At 37.3% G+C, this 20,584-nt stretch overlaps 1 protein-coding gene across 1 annotated transcript in view; it reads right to left on the bottom strand.

Moving 5' to 3' along the window:
• The window catches only part of NECTIN3 (nectin cell adhesion molecule 3), a 58,297-nt gene that overhangs the window by 5,263 nt on the left and 32,450 nt on the right, over positions 1-20,584 (bottom strand). The window contains exons 2-5 of the mRNA XM_086627198.1: positions 15,553-15,891; positions 8,201-8,497; positions 5,783-5,900; positions 2,685-2,836 (exon numbers count right to left, since the gene is read on the bottom strand). Coding sequence (XP_086483324.1) covers positions 2,685-2,836; positions 5,783-5,900; positions 8,201-8,497; positions 15,553-15,891 — 906 coding nt within the window. The remainder of the gene's footprint in view (positions 1-2,684; positions 2,837-5,782; positions 5,901-8,200; positions 8,498-15,552; positions 15,892-20,584) is intronic.

The raw sequence follows: 20,584 nt of genomic DNA, 5'->3' as shown, positions 1-20,584 counted from the left end.
TATGAAGAAATAAAAGCAAAAATTATGACCAGGCTGTATGATAATCTTTACAGGATTCACTCTACAAGAAGGTGACTCCACTTACAAGTCACATCATCTTAGAACTGCTGGGATTGCTGGCTAGCAAAGGCTGGCTTTACTTTTAACAAAAAGTAGTGTTTTCCAAGGGCACTGAGTGGAAAAATGACAAAGGAAGCAAGCATATTCCTATCTGAATGCGAGTCTTGCAAGTCACCTCTCTTGCAAACAGAGGGAGGAGAAGCCTTGGTAAACTATATGAAGGTGAGGGAATACAGAGTCAAGAAAATAAAGTTCAATTCCTTGTGTAAAAAAGCTGAGTAAATCTATATTACAGACGATTCTATGAACTGCTTTACATATCAAGCCAACAGCTTGTTTTGGAAAACTTGTTGCTGTAGGACTAAGCCACAAACTCCAACAACACTTGAATACCTCTGAACTCCATGACAAAAGTGACTTGCTTTTGCTGGACAACTACACAAACCAAGTTTAACTTTACATCACTGAACAAGTAAGAAGTAAAGTCCCCTGTCTCTTCTTAGATGTTGATCATGCCACATACTCCAACATTAACATGACCTTTTTAAAATATGAAATTAATAATTTAATGTCAATTAAAGTATTTCTTTTTACTACTGCACCTAAGTTGTAGAACCATGACCCTGTTTGATCCCTAGCTGAGGTCCAGTTTTAGCTGATTTTTTTAGGGAGTGCTAACTTTTCCTATTTACAATAAAGTTACTGCAACAAAACAAAGCTGCTGCACAAAACTGAAAAGCAGCACACACGTAAACAATATCCATCAGTCCACACCAAAGACTAGCTACTGCAACTAGCTTAACTGTCTTTGCAGTAAGCTAGTTTACGTAATGTTGCATTTGCCACTGGCTAGAACATAAGCCATCACCACATCTCAGCTGGCACGTATGCCTATTCTGCTTTTTCAAGAACTTGAGTCATTTTAGGAAGCATCACATGTAATTTCATAGTTAGCCCAGCTTAGTCTGCAAGTCACAATCATGATTTGAATTATAGCCTTATATTTTCATGCACAACAGTCATGGTAAAAAGCATGAGTTCTACTTACAGCAGATCATTTCACAGAACTGAACTTGAGAAGTAGTGGATTTGAAAAAACTTCCCCCCTCCTTACAGTTAGAAAAGGGCTGAGAACAGAGCTATAAACAGTGTAGTTATTTTCTGAGTAAGTATATTTGAATGTTACATTCCAAGAGACTATTTCATCCTATTTAATGATGCTATTCTAATTTTTTATTTGTTACTTCTTACAACATGACAGTCTTCACAATTGTTTTAAGGCTGTTACACAGCCATGAGTTCTTCTCCATAAAAGAAGCACTAGAACCAAGCATCCAAAAGTAGCTTCTCACAGAAGTGACTTTCATATTAATTTTCAGCACTTACAGTTTTTCCATACCTAGAATTTTATATAATTTAAGATGTTTACAAATAATTCCAGTGCCTCAAACTACTTCTAAGTTTGCAGTTAACTAGCTCACTAAGTAGCCAGTTAATGAGAACTTAACTAGTTTTCCATAATGACCTGCAGTGTAATCATGTCAGTGACTGAAACACCATCCTTTGTTGTAAAGATGCAGATAACTCAAACTATGAATTCTGACAGATGTGCCTTCAAACATCCTGTATTTTCAGTTTTAGTCTTATGTTTTCATTCTCATCTCAACCTTTAAGTGCTCATATTTATTTTAAAGTTTTTGTGAAGAAGTCATCTATCTATCCATCTTTGTATCCTGTAACTGGTCAACATGCACTGGCACTTAATTCACTCTGTTTCATAACTAATGTCAAGAACTTACTGCAGAGTAGCAACAACATATAACAGAAAGAAGTTTTAATTTTCATGGATGTAATATTTTCCTTTAAAAAATGATAATATTAGCACTTATTGATCAGGCTAGGTATTAGCTAATCCATTACGGAAATCTGGAGAGCTTTTTCAGACTTCTACAGCACTATTCACATATACCCTAAGTCGTGCTGGTCTTTGACAAAGATGTCACACTAAAACATTACTTAAATTGTGTTAACAGACATAAAGATGTTTTCCAACAGCAGTGGTGCTAAGGGACACACAAATTTGCCATATTATACTAAGCAGATCAGCAAGAGCTCTGCATGAGTTACTTTACAATTGCTGGATATCTGCATCCCAATAAAAAGAGACAATGAATAACTGGAGTACAACGTACACATTCAGAACATAACCCTAACTTCCTTAAAGCAGAGCATCTTTGGACTTCTTTAAATGTACTTGTTCTTCTCCCAGTAACACCTGTTTTTTCAATTTATTACAGACAAGGTATTGTTTATTGCAGTCAGTATGTCTTGCCAAACACAGGTTAACATCACAAAAAAAGTTCACCTACCAAGAGAAAGCAATAATCTCAAAAGCACTATGGGAACTACCTCAACCTTAATTTCCACCGTATGTTGCTGTTATTGAAGAGTCAGTTTAATCTCAAATTCTACTGTAGCTCTCAAATGCCTACTTTGAATAGCTTTTCACACAATTAAAAGGCATAAATATTTTATGCATCAATTGGCTCTTCGGTTTGTTGTTTCAAGCACTGACCAAAAAAGAAATTCCGAGTTAACATACTGTCTTTGTTGAGAAGACTTACCTAATATGTAGATCGTCTTCTGATCACTCCTCTGACCAAGGGAATTAGTCACCTTACAGATGTAAGTCCCAGTGTAGTTGTAAGTCAATGGGCTGCTGAACTGCAGAGTATTGTTGACAGATAGCAATCCTTCAGGCCATTGTCCATCCAACCTGAAACAAAACAGTTATGTTTTACTTCAACTGTGAATCTTTACGACTAAAGTCTAAATATAACTAGTTTAAAACAGTATTTGCAACAGTCTAGAGTAAACTTTTCACTGTGCTCTGACATTGTCAGTGGACTTTCATTGGATATTCTCAGCGCCCATCTGAACATTTAGTATCTAATTCCCACGCCAAATCCTTTAAACATCAAACCTGCTGGCACTAGCAAGCTGTCCACAAATGAACAAACACTACCACAACTAAGAAAACATTACATCAAAAGAATGTGGAAGAACAACACAACTCAAGCTCTAAAAACTAACAGTCAAACTAAGAAGAGCTTATACTGCTGTAAGGATTATCTGCCTGTTCTTTTGCAGCCAGTTGAGCTATCACAATAAATATTTCTGTCAATACACACTTATTTTAGATAACATTTTGACTAGGATTTCTGGGCAAGAGTTCAGGCAGTTTCTTCCCTCTCAACCTGCCTTTTCTCATTCCCCATCGCTTTTCCATCTAAATTACAGTACTGAAACAGAATTTGGTGATACATTTGGGGAAACAACTGGTTAAAAAAACACTGTTGCAAATCGACCGGCTTTTCCAAATCTATAATTTTCCTGTAGCATTCTGCATGTGATTGCAGTAACAACTGCTAAGGACAATCGAGAAAGGGGAAAGGACAAAGGCACTGGAACTATTTCAGCACAGCTGCCAACTGCCCATTAACACCTGAGTGATTTCACGCCCTTGCATCCCATTTTGTTTTTATCTAAATATCTATTAACAGCTAAGCAGGACTAAGTCCTAACAATCAAACATGCGATCACTAGGTCTCAGTATCTTGGAAGCATTTAGCAAGTATGATTTTTTAAAGTAATATTGAACTAAAAAGCCACCCCTGACACTTTAAATTATCTACTCAAATGAAAAAAAACCCCACACCTCACAGCAAACATGATTTCCAACAAAAGTAGGTTCAAAAAAATACTCCCATTGCTTTGCTGACAACGATTACCGCCCAGAATTGCTTCAGCCATATAAAGTTGATAAAAGTGATTACACATATACTTCATAATTCATATCGCCAGAAATATTTATTTAAAGAAAATTGAATAGTCCATTAGTTTGAAAGTTCTATTAGAATAGAGTTCTCATACATGCAATATTTTAAAATATTATTGACTATGAAATTATTGCTATCCTAGCAAAAACACTTGTCACCTTTGCTTCCAAGATTTTTTGGTATGGTAATTCTAGACGACAGCATAATTTGAAACCAGTTAAGATAGCACACAATCTCAATACAGCTAGTTTCAATTTCTTAAACACTTAAGCTATTCTTCTTTTGCATAGATTTTTCCTTTCAAGTTTCTCATTCACTAGTATTACAGCTTATTGGATGGGTTTTGTTGTTGCTCAGACAAAAAGGTATACTAGTTTTACTCCAGAAAATTAAGCTTTTCTTGTAAAAGTTGGTTCATTTTTAACCTTAGAAAGTTTAGAAGTAACCTCTGAAGCTTTAAGTGCTTTAAATATATTTAAACATGTATATTTCTTCTGGAATTAGTAATAGAGGATGTATTGATTAGTTCTTAAATACATCTCAAATTCAAATCAGAAAACCGAGAACTCAGTTCATCTGAAAAAACAAGTGGTCGTGCTGTTGAGAGCCTGGCATGCTTTTTTAAACATAAGGATCCGTGTGTGTTAAAATCTCTCATCACACTGAATTTGAGCTAAGCACGGGGTGGGGATGACAGCCTACTCTAGCATATAGGCAAAGTATACATTTTATGAAGGCATACGTTTTATTAAATTTACTTTAGTGTAGCTATGCCATTCTGACTGCTGCAATACTGACTTAAGATTCCAAATGGCTGCTTTTAGGATTGAGTCATAGTAATGTTTTGTTTTCCTGTGAAACTGCCATCAAGCAGTTCCAAACTTATCAATACAACATTTTCAAACCACATTATGACTACTGCTCCTATCTGCTAAATTATATCTACTATTGAGAGAGTAAGGAAATGGATTAAAGCTTCACATCACTAAGTATTTCTGTTACTTTACCAACAGAAGCACCATAACACAGCTACATACACATTAACTTTCCAAAGGACAGTGTAATCCCCTTTGTTTCTATAGGCAACAAATCCATTTAAAATAGCTGGGTGTATTTAATTTTTTTTCTTCATAGGACAGATTTTGATCTATGCTTGCTTTTATTGATGCATATGATTTATGCTTTGCTTATTTTGCTATCTTCCTCTGTGTCTCTTGCCCAAAGTACATCCACGGCTGCAAAAGCAAAGCAGTAAACATCAGAGCAAAGCCCACCCAATCCATATATTCAAGAAATGCAGCTGTTATGTAAGACTTGAAATTTTTTTTTTCTTCCCTCACTACAGACATATGTTCAAGACCTAGTTTCCATCACTATGCAAAACGCCACATTTATCTTTCTTGGCAACTACTTGAGCACTTTTAAAAAAATGACAAATTCTGTAACTCAGTAAGCAGTATTTGCCATCTCAACTGTAATTTCCAGATTTTAAAATGCATATACAGAAAAGTCTGTTCAGGTGTTTACAATCTACTTTAAGTAACAATAAAACAGAACTAATGAAATAATACCTAGTAGAGATCCAACTTTTTGGGGCTTTGCTCTATACACTGCAACATACACAGTTTAGTCTACTTAATAAATTACAAAAGATTTTATCCTGAGAGTAATGACAAACTGTTTAGGCTTGTAAATTCACAAGATATCCACTCACCCATATTCATACACACGCGCATCCTGTATTCTCCTTTTAAACGGCTGGATAAAACCATTACAACCCAACCCAAGTCATAAACTCCTTGTATTCAAAACAGGTGTTTACTGTAAGTTAAGAGATTATAACACTTTTATCATGTGGCAAGCCCCTGTTTATAAATATTTACCTGGTCCACATAAATTCCATAGGTAATGGATTTGCATCAGCATTACATCTGAGCTGAACGTTCTCTCTTCCAATGAACCAATTTCCATCATAGCCAGTTACTGAAACTTCTGGAGCATCTGACAAAAAAAGATTTAACCTATCAACAATCACAATATTTTCTTTCAATGTGAACTGTATGCAATGGTCATCTCAATGGAGCAGAAGGGGTTTTGTTTGTTCAGTGTTTTGTTTTTTATTGGAAAACCACCAACAACAAAATACACAGAGAACACCAATACAGTTCCAAGCTACAGCATAACATGCAGCAGTGGATTAGATTAGAAAAAGTATATTGTTTTTATCAGTGCAACTGTCCTGCTGTGCATCTTCAGCAAACATATAGCACTTCGGGGAAGCGAGAGGACTTCAGAAGAATCTATTTAATGTTATTTGAAAGGGAGGAATGGTAATTCAGAGCTACTTCTCACTAAAAAGATAAAGCAAAGGATCAGAAACAGTGTTTTGAGTAGCCAGGTAATTAGGAAATTATCAAAAAGTTCACAGACGCCAGTTAAAAAGGTTAACAGTTATCCACTGACATCGTAATGCAGAATCATGTTGTTACGGTTCTAAAAACCAAGGAGGCCACTTCAGATAAACCAGAGAGCCCTAGCGGAAATATTCAGAACTCAGAACAGAACCACTGGTATAATTTGGTACAAGTTCTGAAAGCAGAGATGAAGGAGTAGTTGCAATCACTGTAAGCATAACGGAAGGCTAAAGACGACTAGAGAACAGACATAAAATCGCTGCTTCTCAATTGCTACTGTGTTGCTTACTATATAGTTTTGTTACAAGTTCTGAAACATGCCTTAGCCCTAATTTCAGATAAAAATTAGTTCAAGACCAACTTGCCCCCTTGCTTCAATTTAAATAGGGCCACAAAGATGATCCGAGGGCTGGAGCACCTCTGCTATGAAGACAGGCTGAGAGAGTTGGGGCTGTTCAGCCTGGAGAAGAGAAGGCTCCGGGGTGATCTTGTAGCAGCTTTCCAGTACCTAAAGGGGGCCTGCAGGAAAGCTGGAGAGGGACTTTTTACAAGGGCATGTAGTGATAGGTCAAGGGGCAATGGATTTAAACTGAAAGAGGGCAGATTTCGATTAGATCTAAGGAAGAAATTTTTTACATTGAGGGTCGTGAGGCACTGGAACAGGTTGCCTAGAGAAGTTGTGGCTGCCCCATCCCTGGAAGTGTTCATGGTCAGGTTAGATGAGGCTTTGGGCAACCTGGTGTAGTAGAGGATTTCTCTGCCCATAGCAGGGAGGTTGGAACTAGATGATCTTTGAGGTCCCTTCCAACCCTAACCATTCTATGATTCTATGATTCTAAATACAGAACTTCATTCTTATTCACTGCTTGAGAAAATAATGAGAACAAATATCTTTACTTCCGTTTCTGTATCAATGGCACTTCAGTCTAGAACTTTACTTCAATATTGACAAAATAAGCCAGTACTAATCACTATTTTATGTCTAAATAAGTGATTCTTTACCGAACGGAACAAAAACAAACCCACAAGAGATTCTAGTCAAATCAAAACAGTACAGTTTACTTTTTCCAGTCACTATATTTCTTCTAATTGAACTGTCAGTCTTCTATGATTTAGGAACTTGAAAGCAGCACACAGCTGAGAGAGGATATCAAACGAAGAACTTAAAATGACTTGTTTTGGTCACGTATGCATTGTCTAACAAAAAATGGTTCAAAAGCCTAAAGCTTATTTGCCTTAACTGGTTTTAGCTAAGCAGCATGTAAGCCATCTCACTTTGTATTCATGTGTTTTAAGGCCACAAATTTGTTAAACAAGCCTGGTACAGGTTTGAATTACATGAGCAACCTGAAGCTGAGTAACAAATGTTAGGAATGTATACATTATGTTCTTGTTTCCTTACACAAATTAGAGTCAAAAAAACTTAGTAACTTGAAAATAACTTACTGATCCCCCATAAGACCTACTTTCAACTTGCCATCTCAAACATGAACTTCCATTAGATTTAATACTGATGAAATTGTAAGGCACTATAAACAGTTTACAGATCAACTGAGTTCGTTATTTTGTCTGTAATCTTTTCAACGTTAAATATAAACATGAATAACAATATTTACCCATGTGCCAATAGCCAAAACAAAGAGAAGAAACATAACAGTGTTCTAGCTGTGTGACTAGATTTTATTTTTTTCTTTTTAAATACAGAGACCCTAGCTTTCTACTCTTGCCAGACCTACCTCTTATCACATACTTTCCCCTACAGTTTTAATTTCCCTTTTTCTCCTGAAGCAGGTAAGTGCTCATCTCCTTCCGGTGGAACATATACACCAATAAAGAGGATGTTTATAAGATACATACCAAGTATTAACTACCTTAAAGAATACTTACACTGTATGTCCAACACATGAGGGTATCTTATCTCCTTTTCCAAAGCAGGGTGCCTCACAACACAAGTTATACGTCTTCCTCTTGCAAATCGTGTAGGGACAATCATATACTGACTTACAACTGTCACCGTTTCGTTTGGAAACAAAATAGAGCTGGATTCCATTTCACCAAAACCTCCTTCCCAGTCAATCTCTGCAGCAGGTTTTCCAGTGGCTGCTGTACAAGTGGCTGCTATTGTCCTATTTGCACCATCTATTAGAGGGTTTGGTCCTTTCGTTAAGCTCACAACAGGTTCAACTAGGGAGGGGGAAAAACAGTAAATTTAACAAGACAGACTCCACATCTTTGAAACTGTTTCCCTGTAAAAGAGTTAGACAAGATCTAATCCATTTGCAAAAGAACTCAGGTCTATCAGAGATGATAGCTCTACAAAGCTTCAGCCTGCTGATACTCTTCACCTTCGTCCACTCATTAAAGCTCAATGTTGCTCATTCACTGCATTTAACGCATTCGCAGGGAATTCCAACATGGTCAGGTTGAAAACACCAACTGCGGTGCTCCAGGTGCAGCATCTGACAGACAGCTTAAAATACTACGTTGACATTATACTGTGATTTTTTTTAAAAAGCTTATATCCTGCTGCACTTCCAAGCATTACACTTCAAGTATTACTCTGTACTGTCAGTTTGTGTCATTTCAAAGCTACTTAATTCAGGTGTTTTAACATCTGACATTAAGAGTTTAAGCTTCTGTTGATCAGTACAATACAAATTGATTCTGTGCAGAAAAGGACAGCTAACCTCTAAAACAGTATTATTATATATACACATATACTATATAAAAAATCTATTATGTATACAAATATACGTAATATATTTTATATAAAATGTGTATGGTTTTGTTATAGAAATAGATTCTTTCCATATAGAAACAAAACAAAGTTTATATATATTCTTGTGAATGAATTTCTACGAAAGCAAAAAATCTGAACTCAATACTACGTCCAAGACTCAAGAAATCCACAACTTGAAGGAACTGACCTCCCTGTATATCCATTGCTCACCCCAAAATTTTAGAGGCTTAGAGAACACACTTCCTTCCAAAGGGAAGTTCAGTTCCTAATGTACAAGTCTACTGTTGAGGGCCAAAGACTGAAAAGCTTTTTTAAAAAAAACCCACAACTTTCCTTCTTAGTTAAAAAAAATATATAAAAAAATCTGTTCCAGCCCTGTATAAGCCATCCACTAGTTGCAACTTAAGTCAGAAATACTATCTGATGCTTCAGATCCAAATCAAGGTTTTGCTTTCTAGCACAGCCCATTTCTACTCTCAATACTAGAAGATACAGATTTCCCAGTAGCATACCAGCTTACTATATAATCCTTGTCTTTTGACCTAATGAGGTTAGCTTTAGTCCTCTGAAGTGAAGTCATCACTATGCACCATTATGCTCCAGAATCCACCTCAGTGGACCAGCCCTCAATAATTACAAAGCAGAGACCACTCTTGCAACTTCCTTGCCTTTTGGTATCCTGTAAGAAGTTTAGTTCACAGAATTTCTTTGAAACAAAAGAGAGCATCGTTCACAATACCTGGCAAGACACTTCAACTACTTATACGTTCAAGAGGTAACTAGTAACAAATATTTTTACCTTGAGTGAATTCGGTGCTAGAATCAGTTGTTTATTGTTTTCGGCTCAGTCTAACACTACTCATGCCTGAAGAAGGCAGTTTATTATTTGATCAATTACACTAAAATGAAAGGCAACTACTAAACAGATAACCTTATGAAAACACATTTTTTGTTCTATGCTCACAAGCACTTAAAGAATATATGTCATTACCAAATTGAAGGTTGGTTGGTTGCACAGATACTGACAATGGATTTTTTCCTCCTTTGTTTCTCTGAATGCCTACCCTCTGCAATTTTTTTTTTTTTAGTGATCCTATCATAAACAAGCCAATAGCAGGGTTTTTCTACCAAGTCTTACATTGACTCTTCTAGCTCTGAAGCACCTCTAACAGAACTTCTTTCAAAATTTGATTCCCTGCTGTCCAACACTAGCAATCAATAAGCTTGGATATTTGAACTGATGTACGTATGAAGCATTCCGTCAGATGAAAAATAGCATTTAAAACCTGGCATGGAGAACCTGACATTATCCAGCTGTTACTTGACACACAATTTGGTTTTCCTGATTTAACATAAATATTACCACCTTGTTGCCCCCAAATCTCTAGTAGTAACCTTTCAATAGCTTCTGTAGTATTAACTGAAATGCAGAAATCAACACTTAAACTTGCATTTTGTGTCTTACAAGCAGAAACATACTAATTTTTGCTGTATCCCCACCACCCAAGATCCCTATCACAGTGAAATCAATTAAATTAGCAGCTACCACTAGTTTTTAATGCCAGAACTTAGACCTAAATAGTTTCAGCTGGTAATAGTTTTATGTATTCTATTCCTTTGCATTTTCCTCAAAAAAATAAGTACGTAACTCCTGAATTTTTCCCTGTACCCCTTTGTGAAGGGATATCTCAATCAACCAGAAGTCTTAACTAAAGTAGCAGAGATCTCCAGACCCAAAGCAGACTATTTATTATATTGCTTTACTTACTGTGCTTTTAGAAAAAAATTATCTTCAAGTATTAAGTGAGAGTAGCTAGGAAACAGGCTACAGACTCATTTTAAAAGCCTAGTTTCTCCTAAGATTATAATTAGGAAAAAAGCATACTTGGCTTTCTCAAGTGATATCTGAAATTTGTGAGATTGGCCAGTTTCAGTTCGTTGTATAATCCTTAGTTTTACACTTGTCAGAAAGAAAGCTGAACTATTTAAAGCTACCCAACTTCATAAAAATATACTTATTCCCGGTCCAACATGTTTTGACGCTTTCTTTTTTTTAGTACTTCACAAATGGTTAGGCTTCTACTGTCACATCTTCCCATAAATCGTGATTCTTGGTCTATGTACCAACTACAAGATAACCAAATAGCCACATACTAAGAAGTGAAAAGCAACTGCTGTTATAGTACTTATTTCTGTAGTTTATCCTTCAAGATTACTTTGTCCCAGCAACTGAAGCAAAACCAACAGAAACTCAGCTACGAATTCTACAGTCTTTCAGGCTCTTTCACTCATGGATTAAGATAATTATCTTGTGAATGGATCCCTAATTACAAGGGGCCATTGGCATCTCACCTCTCACAACGGCAAACAGTTTCACTGTTTTCAACTTGGAAAAAAGTTTACCCAGAGTGTGAGATCTGGAGGGAGATTTTGGCTTTTTTTTTTTTTTTTTTTTTTTTTTTTTTAAGTGTAACTTCTATATACAGACTTTTGTAGCAGTTCTCTTTTGTCGCAGGACCACTCAGTGTGTCATGTGAATCATACTGAAGCATGTCCTACAGATTTTCATTGCTCACAGTGGTGGTGATAAGACACATGAAGGAGGCTGGGAGAGCATTGGAGAAGCTGCTTCAACCATTCGGTAGAAACATTATGCTCCATTCAAGTCAAATGAAAAAGACGGTGGGGACAACACTTAGTTTGGGAAAGGAAGCCACCAATCTCACAAAGATCTAAAAGCAGAAGGGACCTGCTTCCACAATGTAAGAGTTCAAGGACAGTGGTGGCTTCCTCCATCCAATTTAAATAATCAGAGTAGATACATTGAATGGACAGAAGTTACCAAAAGGTCACTGCGCATGGATCATCTCATTCCTGTATCTTCAGAGAAAATTAGTCATGCAAATCCAAAGCAATATTACGGCATGAATTTTTTTTAAGTTATAAGAAATGGTGGCTGAAGCATGGAAGCTAGATGTGCAGCTGTTAAGGAAATATTGCCTAATCTCCACATCTGTGCTAGCCCTTTTACTGATTCATCACCACTATCTAATTTAACTCTACTTAGTCTAGTTTCACCTTACATTCACATGGGCCAGAGATATAGCTCAAGTTCTTACACTTCTTTATAGAAAAACAACATAATAAAGCATCTGGAAAAGAAAGCACCCTAAATCCTATTGCATTAAGTTTCCAAGCCTCAAAGTTTCTTCTTGGTTTTAAGCACTCCATAAGCCTTTTACAACCTGCTTCTGTTAGTTTTAAACTTAATTTTCTTCTGCCACTGCACACAGGAGTCTGGACAAAATTGGCATGATTACAACACAAACAGTATTATTTCCACTTACCATTAAAGTCAGTAATTCCTTGGCAACAGTATGACACTGGGAATTGTCAGCCCCTTCATCACAACTGACATTTACTTGAGTTAACTTCTTTCCAAAAGTATTTCTATTTTTTATTTTCTCTCCTCTCAAAACCAGCAGTCTTATATTTCTGTGTAACTTATCCTGCCCGCTAATTAATCCTTTATTATTGACTTTGGGTTCTCTGTTTTGTTGTTTTGTGTGTGTGTGCCTTTTTTTTTTTAAGACCAGCCAGTTCACTAATTTGTTAACTACTTGATACTTCTTGTCCTAGAGTATTGTGCAGTACTCAAGAAGGCGGCGCACATCTTATCAACTAGCATGTTTCAAACACAGTTACTTTATCAGAACTGTCTGAAAGAATTCATTTTCCATACTCTCTGACACGCATGTTTCTTTAAGTCCTCATTGTAAGAATTTCTACATTAGCGTGATGGGGATCTATTCATGGTGACAGATCTGTATCTTTGACATTCCAACCTGTGCAGCTCATTCTTCACTTGTAGCACAGGTAGGTAAGAGCTAGCCCGCAGGAGAACAATATCTACTTTATCAAGAGCCATACAGAGAAAGTAAAACCAAACCAAATATTGAAAATACTGGTGATCAGGCTAGTAACATAAAAATTATGTTAGCTCTGCAAGCTACCCTGTCATACATCATCTCTCCTGCCTTCAAACACCATTTTGGCCAGTTTAGTTAGCATCTTAGCTTGACGCAAAATTCTTCTCAGTTTTTTGGCCAAGTTTAACAAGGCAAGTTTGAAGAGCTAACGTCTTAGACAAGATCACCACACTTGTCTGACCGAAGAAAGTATTTTCATATTCTCACTGTCTTAGCCTCTTCTTTTACAGTGCGTTTCCTTATGACAACATGAAGCACTAAGCGAGTCCAAGTGGGAGTGAGCTACCTCATCAAATGTCACAAGTCTGTTAGGCTTAAGTAACCTAAGACTGAGGTTCTACATATGGCCTTAAATGATCAGTGTACTGTGGCAAATACAGGACATTTTATCCTGTAGTTATTTTTACCTCCATTTGTTTCAGTGTCACTGCCTTACAGTGTACAAGCATCTACTACATGATTAAGTTAAGTATGTCCACTACATACAGGAAGGAAATTAATTCTTTGTTAAATAGAAACAGACAGGGAGTAGGAAAAAGGCAATGCTGCTTAGACTGGAAACAGCTTCAGCCCTAGGACATGAACTTTTCTCTCCTCACTTAAGGGAGAGTTTTTTAGAACAGTGGGAAAAAGCAGTCAGAAAAAAGCTGATTTTAAGTTACATCAGGTTTTAAATTTTGATTGAAGCTACTCCATGCCTCAAGACTTGGCTGAACTTGAAACTGCTAAGCTCAGGCCACTGAAGTTCAAAAGCTATTCAGTTACATGCACATTCTGAAAACCATTACTTCCCCAGTATTTTTACTGTTAAAGTTTAGATGTCAGTGTACCAAAGTTTTCAGAAGGTCAGAAAATATGCTGCTGAGGCCACAGAACATCGGCAAGTCCAACAGAGGGTTAGCTACCCAGCCGTGCAGGCAAGCCAAGCAGCTGCTAATAACTAGGATGGAAAGGCGTCTTTGCCAGTAGTTGGGTTTTGCAATTCAGAGGTTAATACCAAGTCACCAAGAGGCTTACAACTATCAGCAACCATCTACATCAACCACGAAAAACTCAAACCTTTGATCAGGACCACTGTACGCCCGACAACTGCTTCTTCACCTATTCAAACTGCAATTTTTAATAATATATATCTCATCAAGCAAGTTGCCGTCCTTCTATATTTTCAAATGTAGAATAATAAACACATAGGCTATATATTTGCTTTCCAAATTCCTCCTCAGGTTCTCCATAAACCTAAAATTTGAAGGGCAAAATTGACACAACTATTATTGTGATCTGAAAAAAAGAAAAAGTATCTTAGAAATAGGAACAGACTAGAAGAGGTGAAGGAAAGCAGTTAAGAACCTCCCACTGTATGTTAATACAGCACAATAGCTGAAATTTGAAGTCAAAAGACTGCTACAATAGCCATAGCCATTTGTAGTACAGACAGAAAACAGACGGAAGAGAGTGCCATAAGGCTACACGCTTTGTATATCACATAACTTCTCTGGTCAAATTACTTGTTTCAAATTGGATTAAGCCACTTGCTTTGATGCGTTTATTTTGCCCCACCTTGTGGTGAAAGTCAGTTTACGTACTGTGCTACAGCGACCTGATTAATCTCATATCGTATTCTACTACCATGGAAAGCAGAGATCAAAGACCAGGAAGATCCTAAAAAGCACATTTGTTTACAAAAATAAGAGTCACTGAAGACCACCTCAGCTGTAGAAAAGATCACTTGACTACTTGTAGTGAATACAGAAGTAGCTTACTCTATTATAAGAAGGTTTATATCTGTAAGAGGAGGGCAAGCCAATAGGTTTTCAAGTTTTAGGATAAGCGTTTTACGTCATACTGTGCTACCACCTAAGTCTACCTGTGCTTCAGTAGTAGTCCTTTATGACAGCAACACTGAACCCTCAACAAGACAGACAAAACTATTATATGCAAAAAAACGATTTTACATGGGCTTCACATTATGGCTATCCACAACCAGTCAAGGGCTTAAATTGCCTCTTTCCTCTCACTACTCCTAGTAGTAGTCTATGCAGTTTTGCTTTACATTTATACTGTACAAAGAAAAGTTTACATCACCAGCCCCCAACGGCTACATTAACTTATCATATTCACAACACATTTTATGAGGGAATCTAGCCAAGGTGGTAGCTAAAACTGTGCTTGGCAGCTTCTCAGCACCCATGCACACACACACGGAGGTCCCTAGTATCAGCACTGCCTGGTCTAAGTTCTAAAGCACTGTCCGAATATTTAGATTAGCATAATGCCTAAATAGGAACTGCTTATTTATTTTTATTATCTGGACAATCAAAGAGCAAGTTCTAAAGAATTGAGACCAAAAAGAAGTCTCATCAACCATACCAAGACACATTATGAAAAATTGGCAAACACATTTTTTGTATTGTCATTGGGTTAAACAAACATATTGATTGGCAAGTTTGCTGAAATTCACTAACATGTTTGTGCTATTAATTTCACCTCCTTTCATAAAGAAGTTGACTTACCTAGTACTGTTACAGTTGTTGATGACTGTGTATTTCCAAGTGGGAATGTAACTGCCTTGCAAATATATTCTCCTGCATCAGAAAAGCTTACATTTTTTAAGATGATTGTTGCATCAGTAAGTGAGTAGTTTTTAAATGACACTCTTCCTTGGTATTCTCCTTGAACAGATATTCCATATTCAGGGTGATGAACAGCAATAGTCTGTGAACTTTTACCATGTATCTTCTCCCAAGAAACTTGTGCTATTGTTTCATTTACATCAATTATGCATTTCAGAGCAACCTTCTTCCCCCAGACTGCTGTCACATGTGGATCAACAACTGGTCCAGCTAAGGCACCTAAAAACAAAGCAATCGTTAGTTGATAAGCAAGAAGGTTATGCCTCTAAGTCTTCACATTAAGCTGTCTTAGTAATTAGCTTGCCTGTTTCAAAGAGAATTTCTTCTTTTTCCGAATAACCGTATTCTAGCCAATTCACAGCAGTGTGGAAACATTACAGAAGCATGCTTTAAGCAGAAACATCAAAACTTGGTGTAGATCAACCATTCTTCAGAGAATACTATTGCAAATACACAACTTGATGTAAAAGAGACCTGATAATTGTCTAACTGGTGTATCAATCTTTCAGGATTTTAGCTAGATATGAGGATTGTGTGTATTCAGATTTACTGAAAAAAGTAATCAGACATGGTACTTCAGCAGTCTGATTACTGTTCCAGAGCATCAGGTAAAAATTTAAGTTACATTAATGCACTTGTTTCTACTTCCGAAAGACATGATTCTTAATAATTTCAGAAATGCCTAAGTGAAACTTCTACCACTTACCACACCAGTAACTACTTAAAGAGCAAAGCAGCAATTAAAACAAACTAACAAACAAAAAAACCCCACAAACTACTCCATCTTAACAGTGACAGTCAGTTTAAGAATTCTTTTTTTTTTTATCCTGGTTTCCAATACAGATATGCACCATCACCCATACGCAATCTTTCTGCTGCACTGTAGTGTGGTGTCTTCATACTAGATCTTCCCTCTGTATTAACACAGTAAATATGTAAGAGTACATATAGTCACGTGTTTGCTTAAGATTCAGTATATTTCTGTTGAATATCTAAAATACTTTCCACAGTAGCAACTGCATTCTGAGCTCAGCATTTCACACCACCTTCTTTCAAGAAAGGAAATCCACTAGGACAAAACAGTTAATTAAACCACAGGTTCAAAACTTCTTTTGCCAAACAGATGTTCCAGCAACTTCAACCATTCCTTCTCCTGGAATAAACTAATATGATAAAGCAGAATCAAATTCTTAGTCCACACTGTATTTCTTTTTACTGTGCTTAGCTGTTACTAAGAAACTCAACTTGAGACATTAACTATCTTTCCAGTCAACAAGTTCCCACAAAAGAGAAACCATGTGATCAGGAAAAATTTTTCTATATGCCTTTATGTATCCATTACAAAAAAGTTTCCATTTCCATCAATTGATTTTTCAGTCTTCAAAACATATCTAAGTCAATGAAGTCACCTAAACAAGTGATTTAAGTATTCGGCTGTGGATTTCTTCAGTATAAAACTACTGACTAATGCCAATAGTATGAAAACATTACGTTCAGCAAATAAATCAAACTAAGCCAGAACTTTATACCAAGATTGTTGATATGTCAGTCACTAATAGGCTGGTGAGGGGGGGAAAAATAACCAGAAAACTCAGAAAACTAAGTTTCACATAAAGAATATCTACCATGAGTAACTCACAAGTAATAAAAGAACATTTTGTCTAGTCTCCTCATGCCTCTTGAACTAATACACATTATTGAGACAGACACTGGAAGGAGGGTAACTATTTGAACACTATCTGAAATGCACAGAATTCTGCCCAAACTTTGCCTCTACTTGCCATTGCTACATTTAAGCATAAGGCTTAAATGTCCCTTAAAGTTCCTTAAACTATTGCTTTCCACCTTACATAGAAATAAGGCTCACAAGTTTTATTTCTGCAATGTATTTCAGAACATACAGAATATGCGTATTCTGTAATGTCATTTCAGTAAAGGAAAAACATTTTTTTTCAGAAATCAGCAATTTGCAATATTTAAATCTACTCAATCTTAACCTGTACTGCACCTTAACATAATGATCAGCTGTATATAACACCAACAAACTTAGTACAGAAAAGCCCTACAAGTAAACCTACAGAAAAGCTGCTCAGACTTCTGGGAGGGTAACAAACTGAATGGGAAAGTCAGCCTAGTTAGTGGAACACACAAAGCTACTTTGTTTCTTTTTTTTTTGACAACTCTACTTCCAATAATTAGAGGCTTTAGTTACATAAAGATGACCAGAGTACATTTAAAAAGTCAATGCTCAACTAGCAGTTATCCCTTTTTTTCAAGATGTGAAAATACAACACTCTTTCCACCAAAGAATACTTCTAAGAGCTCATTTGTGCCATGAGAACGTTGTGTTCTCACATGAATCACATTTCCAGCAGTCAAATCTTTTTTATTCCTGCTACTTCCAAGATTTACAGACTGAACTGAGCAGGCCTCATATACATATATATTTATATACTTACACACACTTGCAGCTATAGAACATCAATCAGTTACATGGTATTGTTCATTCACCTTCTCCAATAAAGGAAGTAGAGCCAATAGATCATTAAACCAAATTTTACACGTAAATCTCATCTTCTCACACATGTTCAGACTCCGAAGACAAAAAAAATCAACTCATCTAAGCCAAATGATTAGCATGAACTCACATAACTTTATATAACAATATATATACTTCAAAGCGTTTCAAGTATTAAAAATAGTTTAAAGCTCAAATGAGAACAACCACATCTTTAACTTGCAATAGCATCTCTGGTTTTAATCTTCAGTCAGTTATCATTATTTAACTAACTTCTTTTGGTTGCTGAGCAATCAAGCTAACAGCTCAAACTAGCAAGCTAATTACTATGTTGATACTCAGGGCTTTCCAAGACTCCGGACTCTAAGACAGGTATTTTTTTTGACAGAGATTTCCACTTCAGAATCACTATTTTGCTCCAAGATTGTACTTGAGTAATGAGTAACAGCTACATGTCTACTCCAAAGTAAAGCTTTAGAGGCTTATAATGCACAAGATTCTGAAGAACAAGACACTTCAAGGCCACACTATTAATCTCCTTAACTGATCCAAGGTACTGATGCACAAGACACATTTACTGTTTTAATAAAGCCTGGCTCTCCTCCTCTCGAAATCTAATTCTGAAATCTGACCTTCTTTGCTCGCACTTCCACAATATTGAAGCTCTTGCTTATCAGCATTCTCAGCATCCCTTAAGCAAACAATTTATACTCATTAATCAAGATCTTATTTTTAACTTTTCAAGGCACAAACAGCATCATGAAATTATCTTACATTTTTCTTTAGATTTGACACTTTTTGTGGATTTTTTTTCCGCTTTTCATTTTGCTCAGTTGGAAGACCAAAAAATAGGTGATGTCATCATAGAATGGTTTCGGTTGAAAGGGACCTCAAAGATCTAGTTCCAACTGCTCTGCCACAGACAGGGACACCTGACACTAGATCAGGTTGCTCAAAGCTTCATACAACCTGGCCTTGAACACTTTCAGGGATGGGGCATCCACAGCTTCTCTGGGCAACCTGTTCCAGTGCCTCACCACCCTCAATGTAAAAAATTTCTTCCTTATATCTAATCTAAATCTCCCCTCTTTCAGTTTAAAGCCATTGCCGCTTGTCCTATTGCTACACACCCTTGTAAAAAGTCCCTCTCCAGCTTTCTTTTAGGCCCCCTTTAAGTACTACAAGGCTGCCAGGTCTCCCCAGAGCGTTCTCTTCTCTCAGTCTGCCTTCATAGCAGAGGTGCCCCAGCCCTTGGACCATCTTCGTGGCCCTCCTCTGGACTCACTCCAACTCCATGTCCTTCTAGTGTTGGGGACTCCAGAGCTGAATGCAGTACTGCAGATGGGGGTCTCATGAGAGCAGAACAGAGGGGCAGAATCACCTCCCTCGACCTGCTGGCCACGCTTCTTTTGATGCAGCCCAGGATACGGTTGGCTTTCTGGGCTGCCAGTGCACATTACCGGCTCACATTGAGCTTCTCATCAACCAGCACTCTCAAGTCCTTTTCCTCAGGGCTGCTCCCAACTCTTTCTCTGCCCAGCCTGTACTTGTGCTTGAGATTCCCCCGACCCATTTGCAGGACCTTGCGCTTGGCCTTGTTGAACTTCATGATGTTTACACAGGCCCATCTCTCCAGCCTGTCAAGGTCCCACTGGATGGCATCCCTTCCCTCTAGTGTGAGTGTCCACACCACACAACTCTGTGTCATCAGCAAACTTGATGAGGGTGCACTCAATCCCACTGTCTATGTTGCTGAGAAAGATGTTAAACAGCACCAGACCTAATACTAACTGCTGAGGAACACCACTTGTCACTGGTCTCTACTTAGACATCGAGCCATTGACTCTTTGAGTGCGACCATCCAGCCAATGCCTTATCCATCAAGTGGTCCATCCATCAAATCCGTGTGTCTCTAATTTAGAGACAAAGATGTCATATGTGACAGTGTCAAACGCTTTGCATTAAGTCCAGGTAGATGACCTCAGTTGCTCTTCCCTTATCCACCAACACTGTAACCCCATCATAGAAGGTGACCAAATTTGTCAGGCATGATTTGCCCTTAGTGAAGCCATGTTGGCTGTCACCAATCACATCCTTCTTTTCCACATGCCTTAGCAGAGTTTCCTGGAGCATCTGGCTCCATGATTTTGCCAGTCACAGAGGTGAGACTGACTGACCTGCAGTTCCCTGGGTCTTCTTTTTACCCTTTTTAAAAAATGGGGGCCGTTTGTCCTCTTTTCTAGTCAGTGTGAACTTCACTGGACTGCCACAACTTCTCAAATATGATGGACAGTGGGTTAGCAGCTTCATCTGCCAGTTCCCTCAGGACCCACAGATGCATCTCATCAGGTTCCATGGACTTGTGCACCTTCAGGTTCCTCAGATGGTCTCAAA

Source organism: Tauraco erythrolophus, chromosome 1 (assembly GCF_009769465.1).
Source record: "Tauraco erythrolophus isolate bTauEry1 chromosome 1, bTauEry1.pri, whole genome shotgun sequence".
Lineage (NCBI taxonomy): Eukaryota > Metazoa > Chordata > Aves > Musophagiformes > Musophagidae > Tauraco > Tauraco erythrolophus.
The sequence above is the reverse complement of the archived record's forward strand: the minus strand, read 5'-3'. Positions and strand labels throughout refer to the sequence as shown.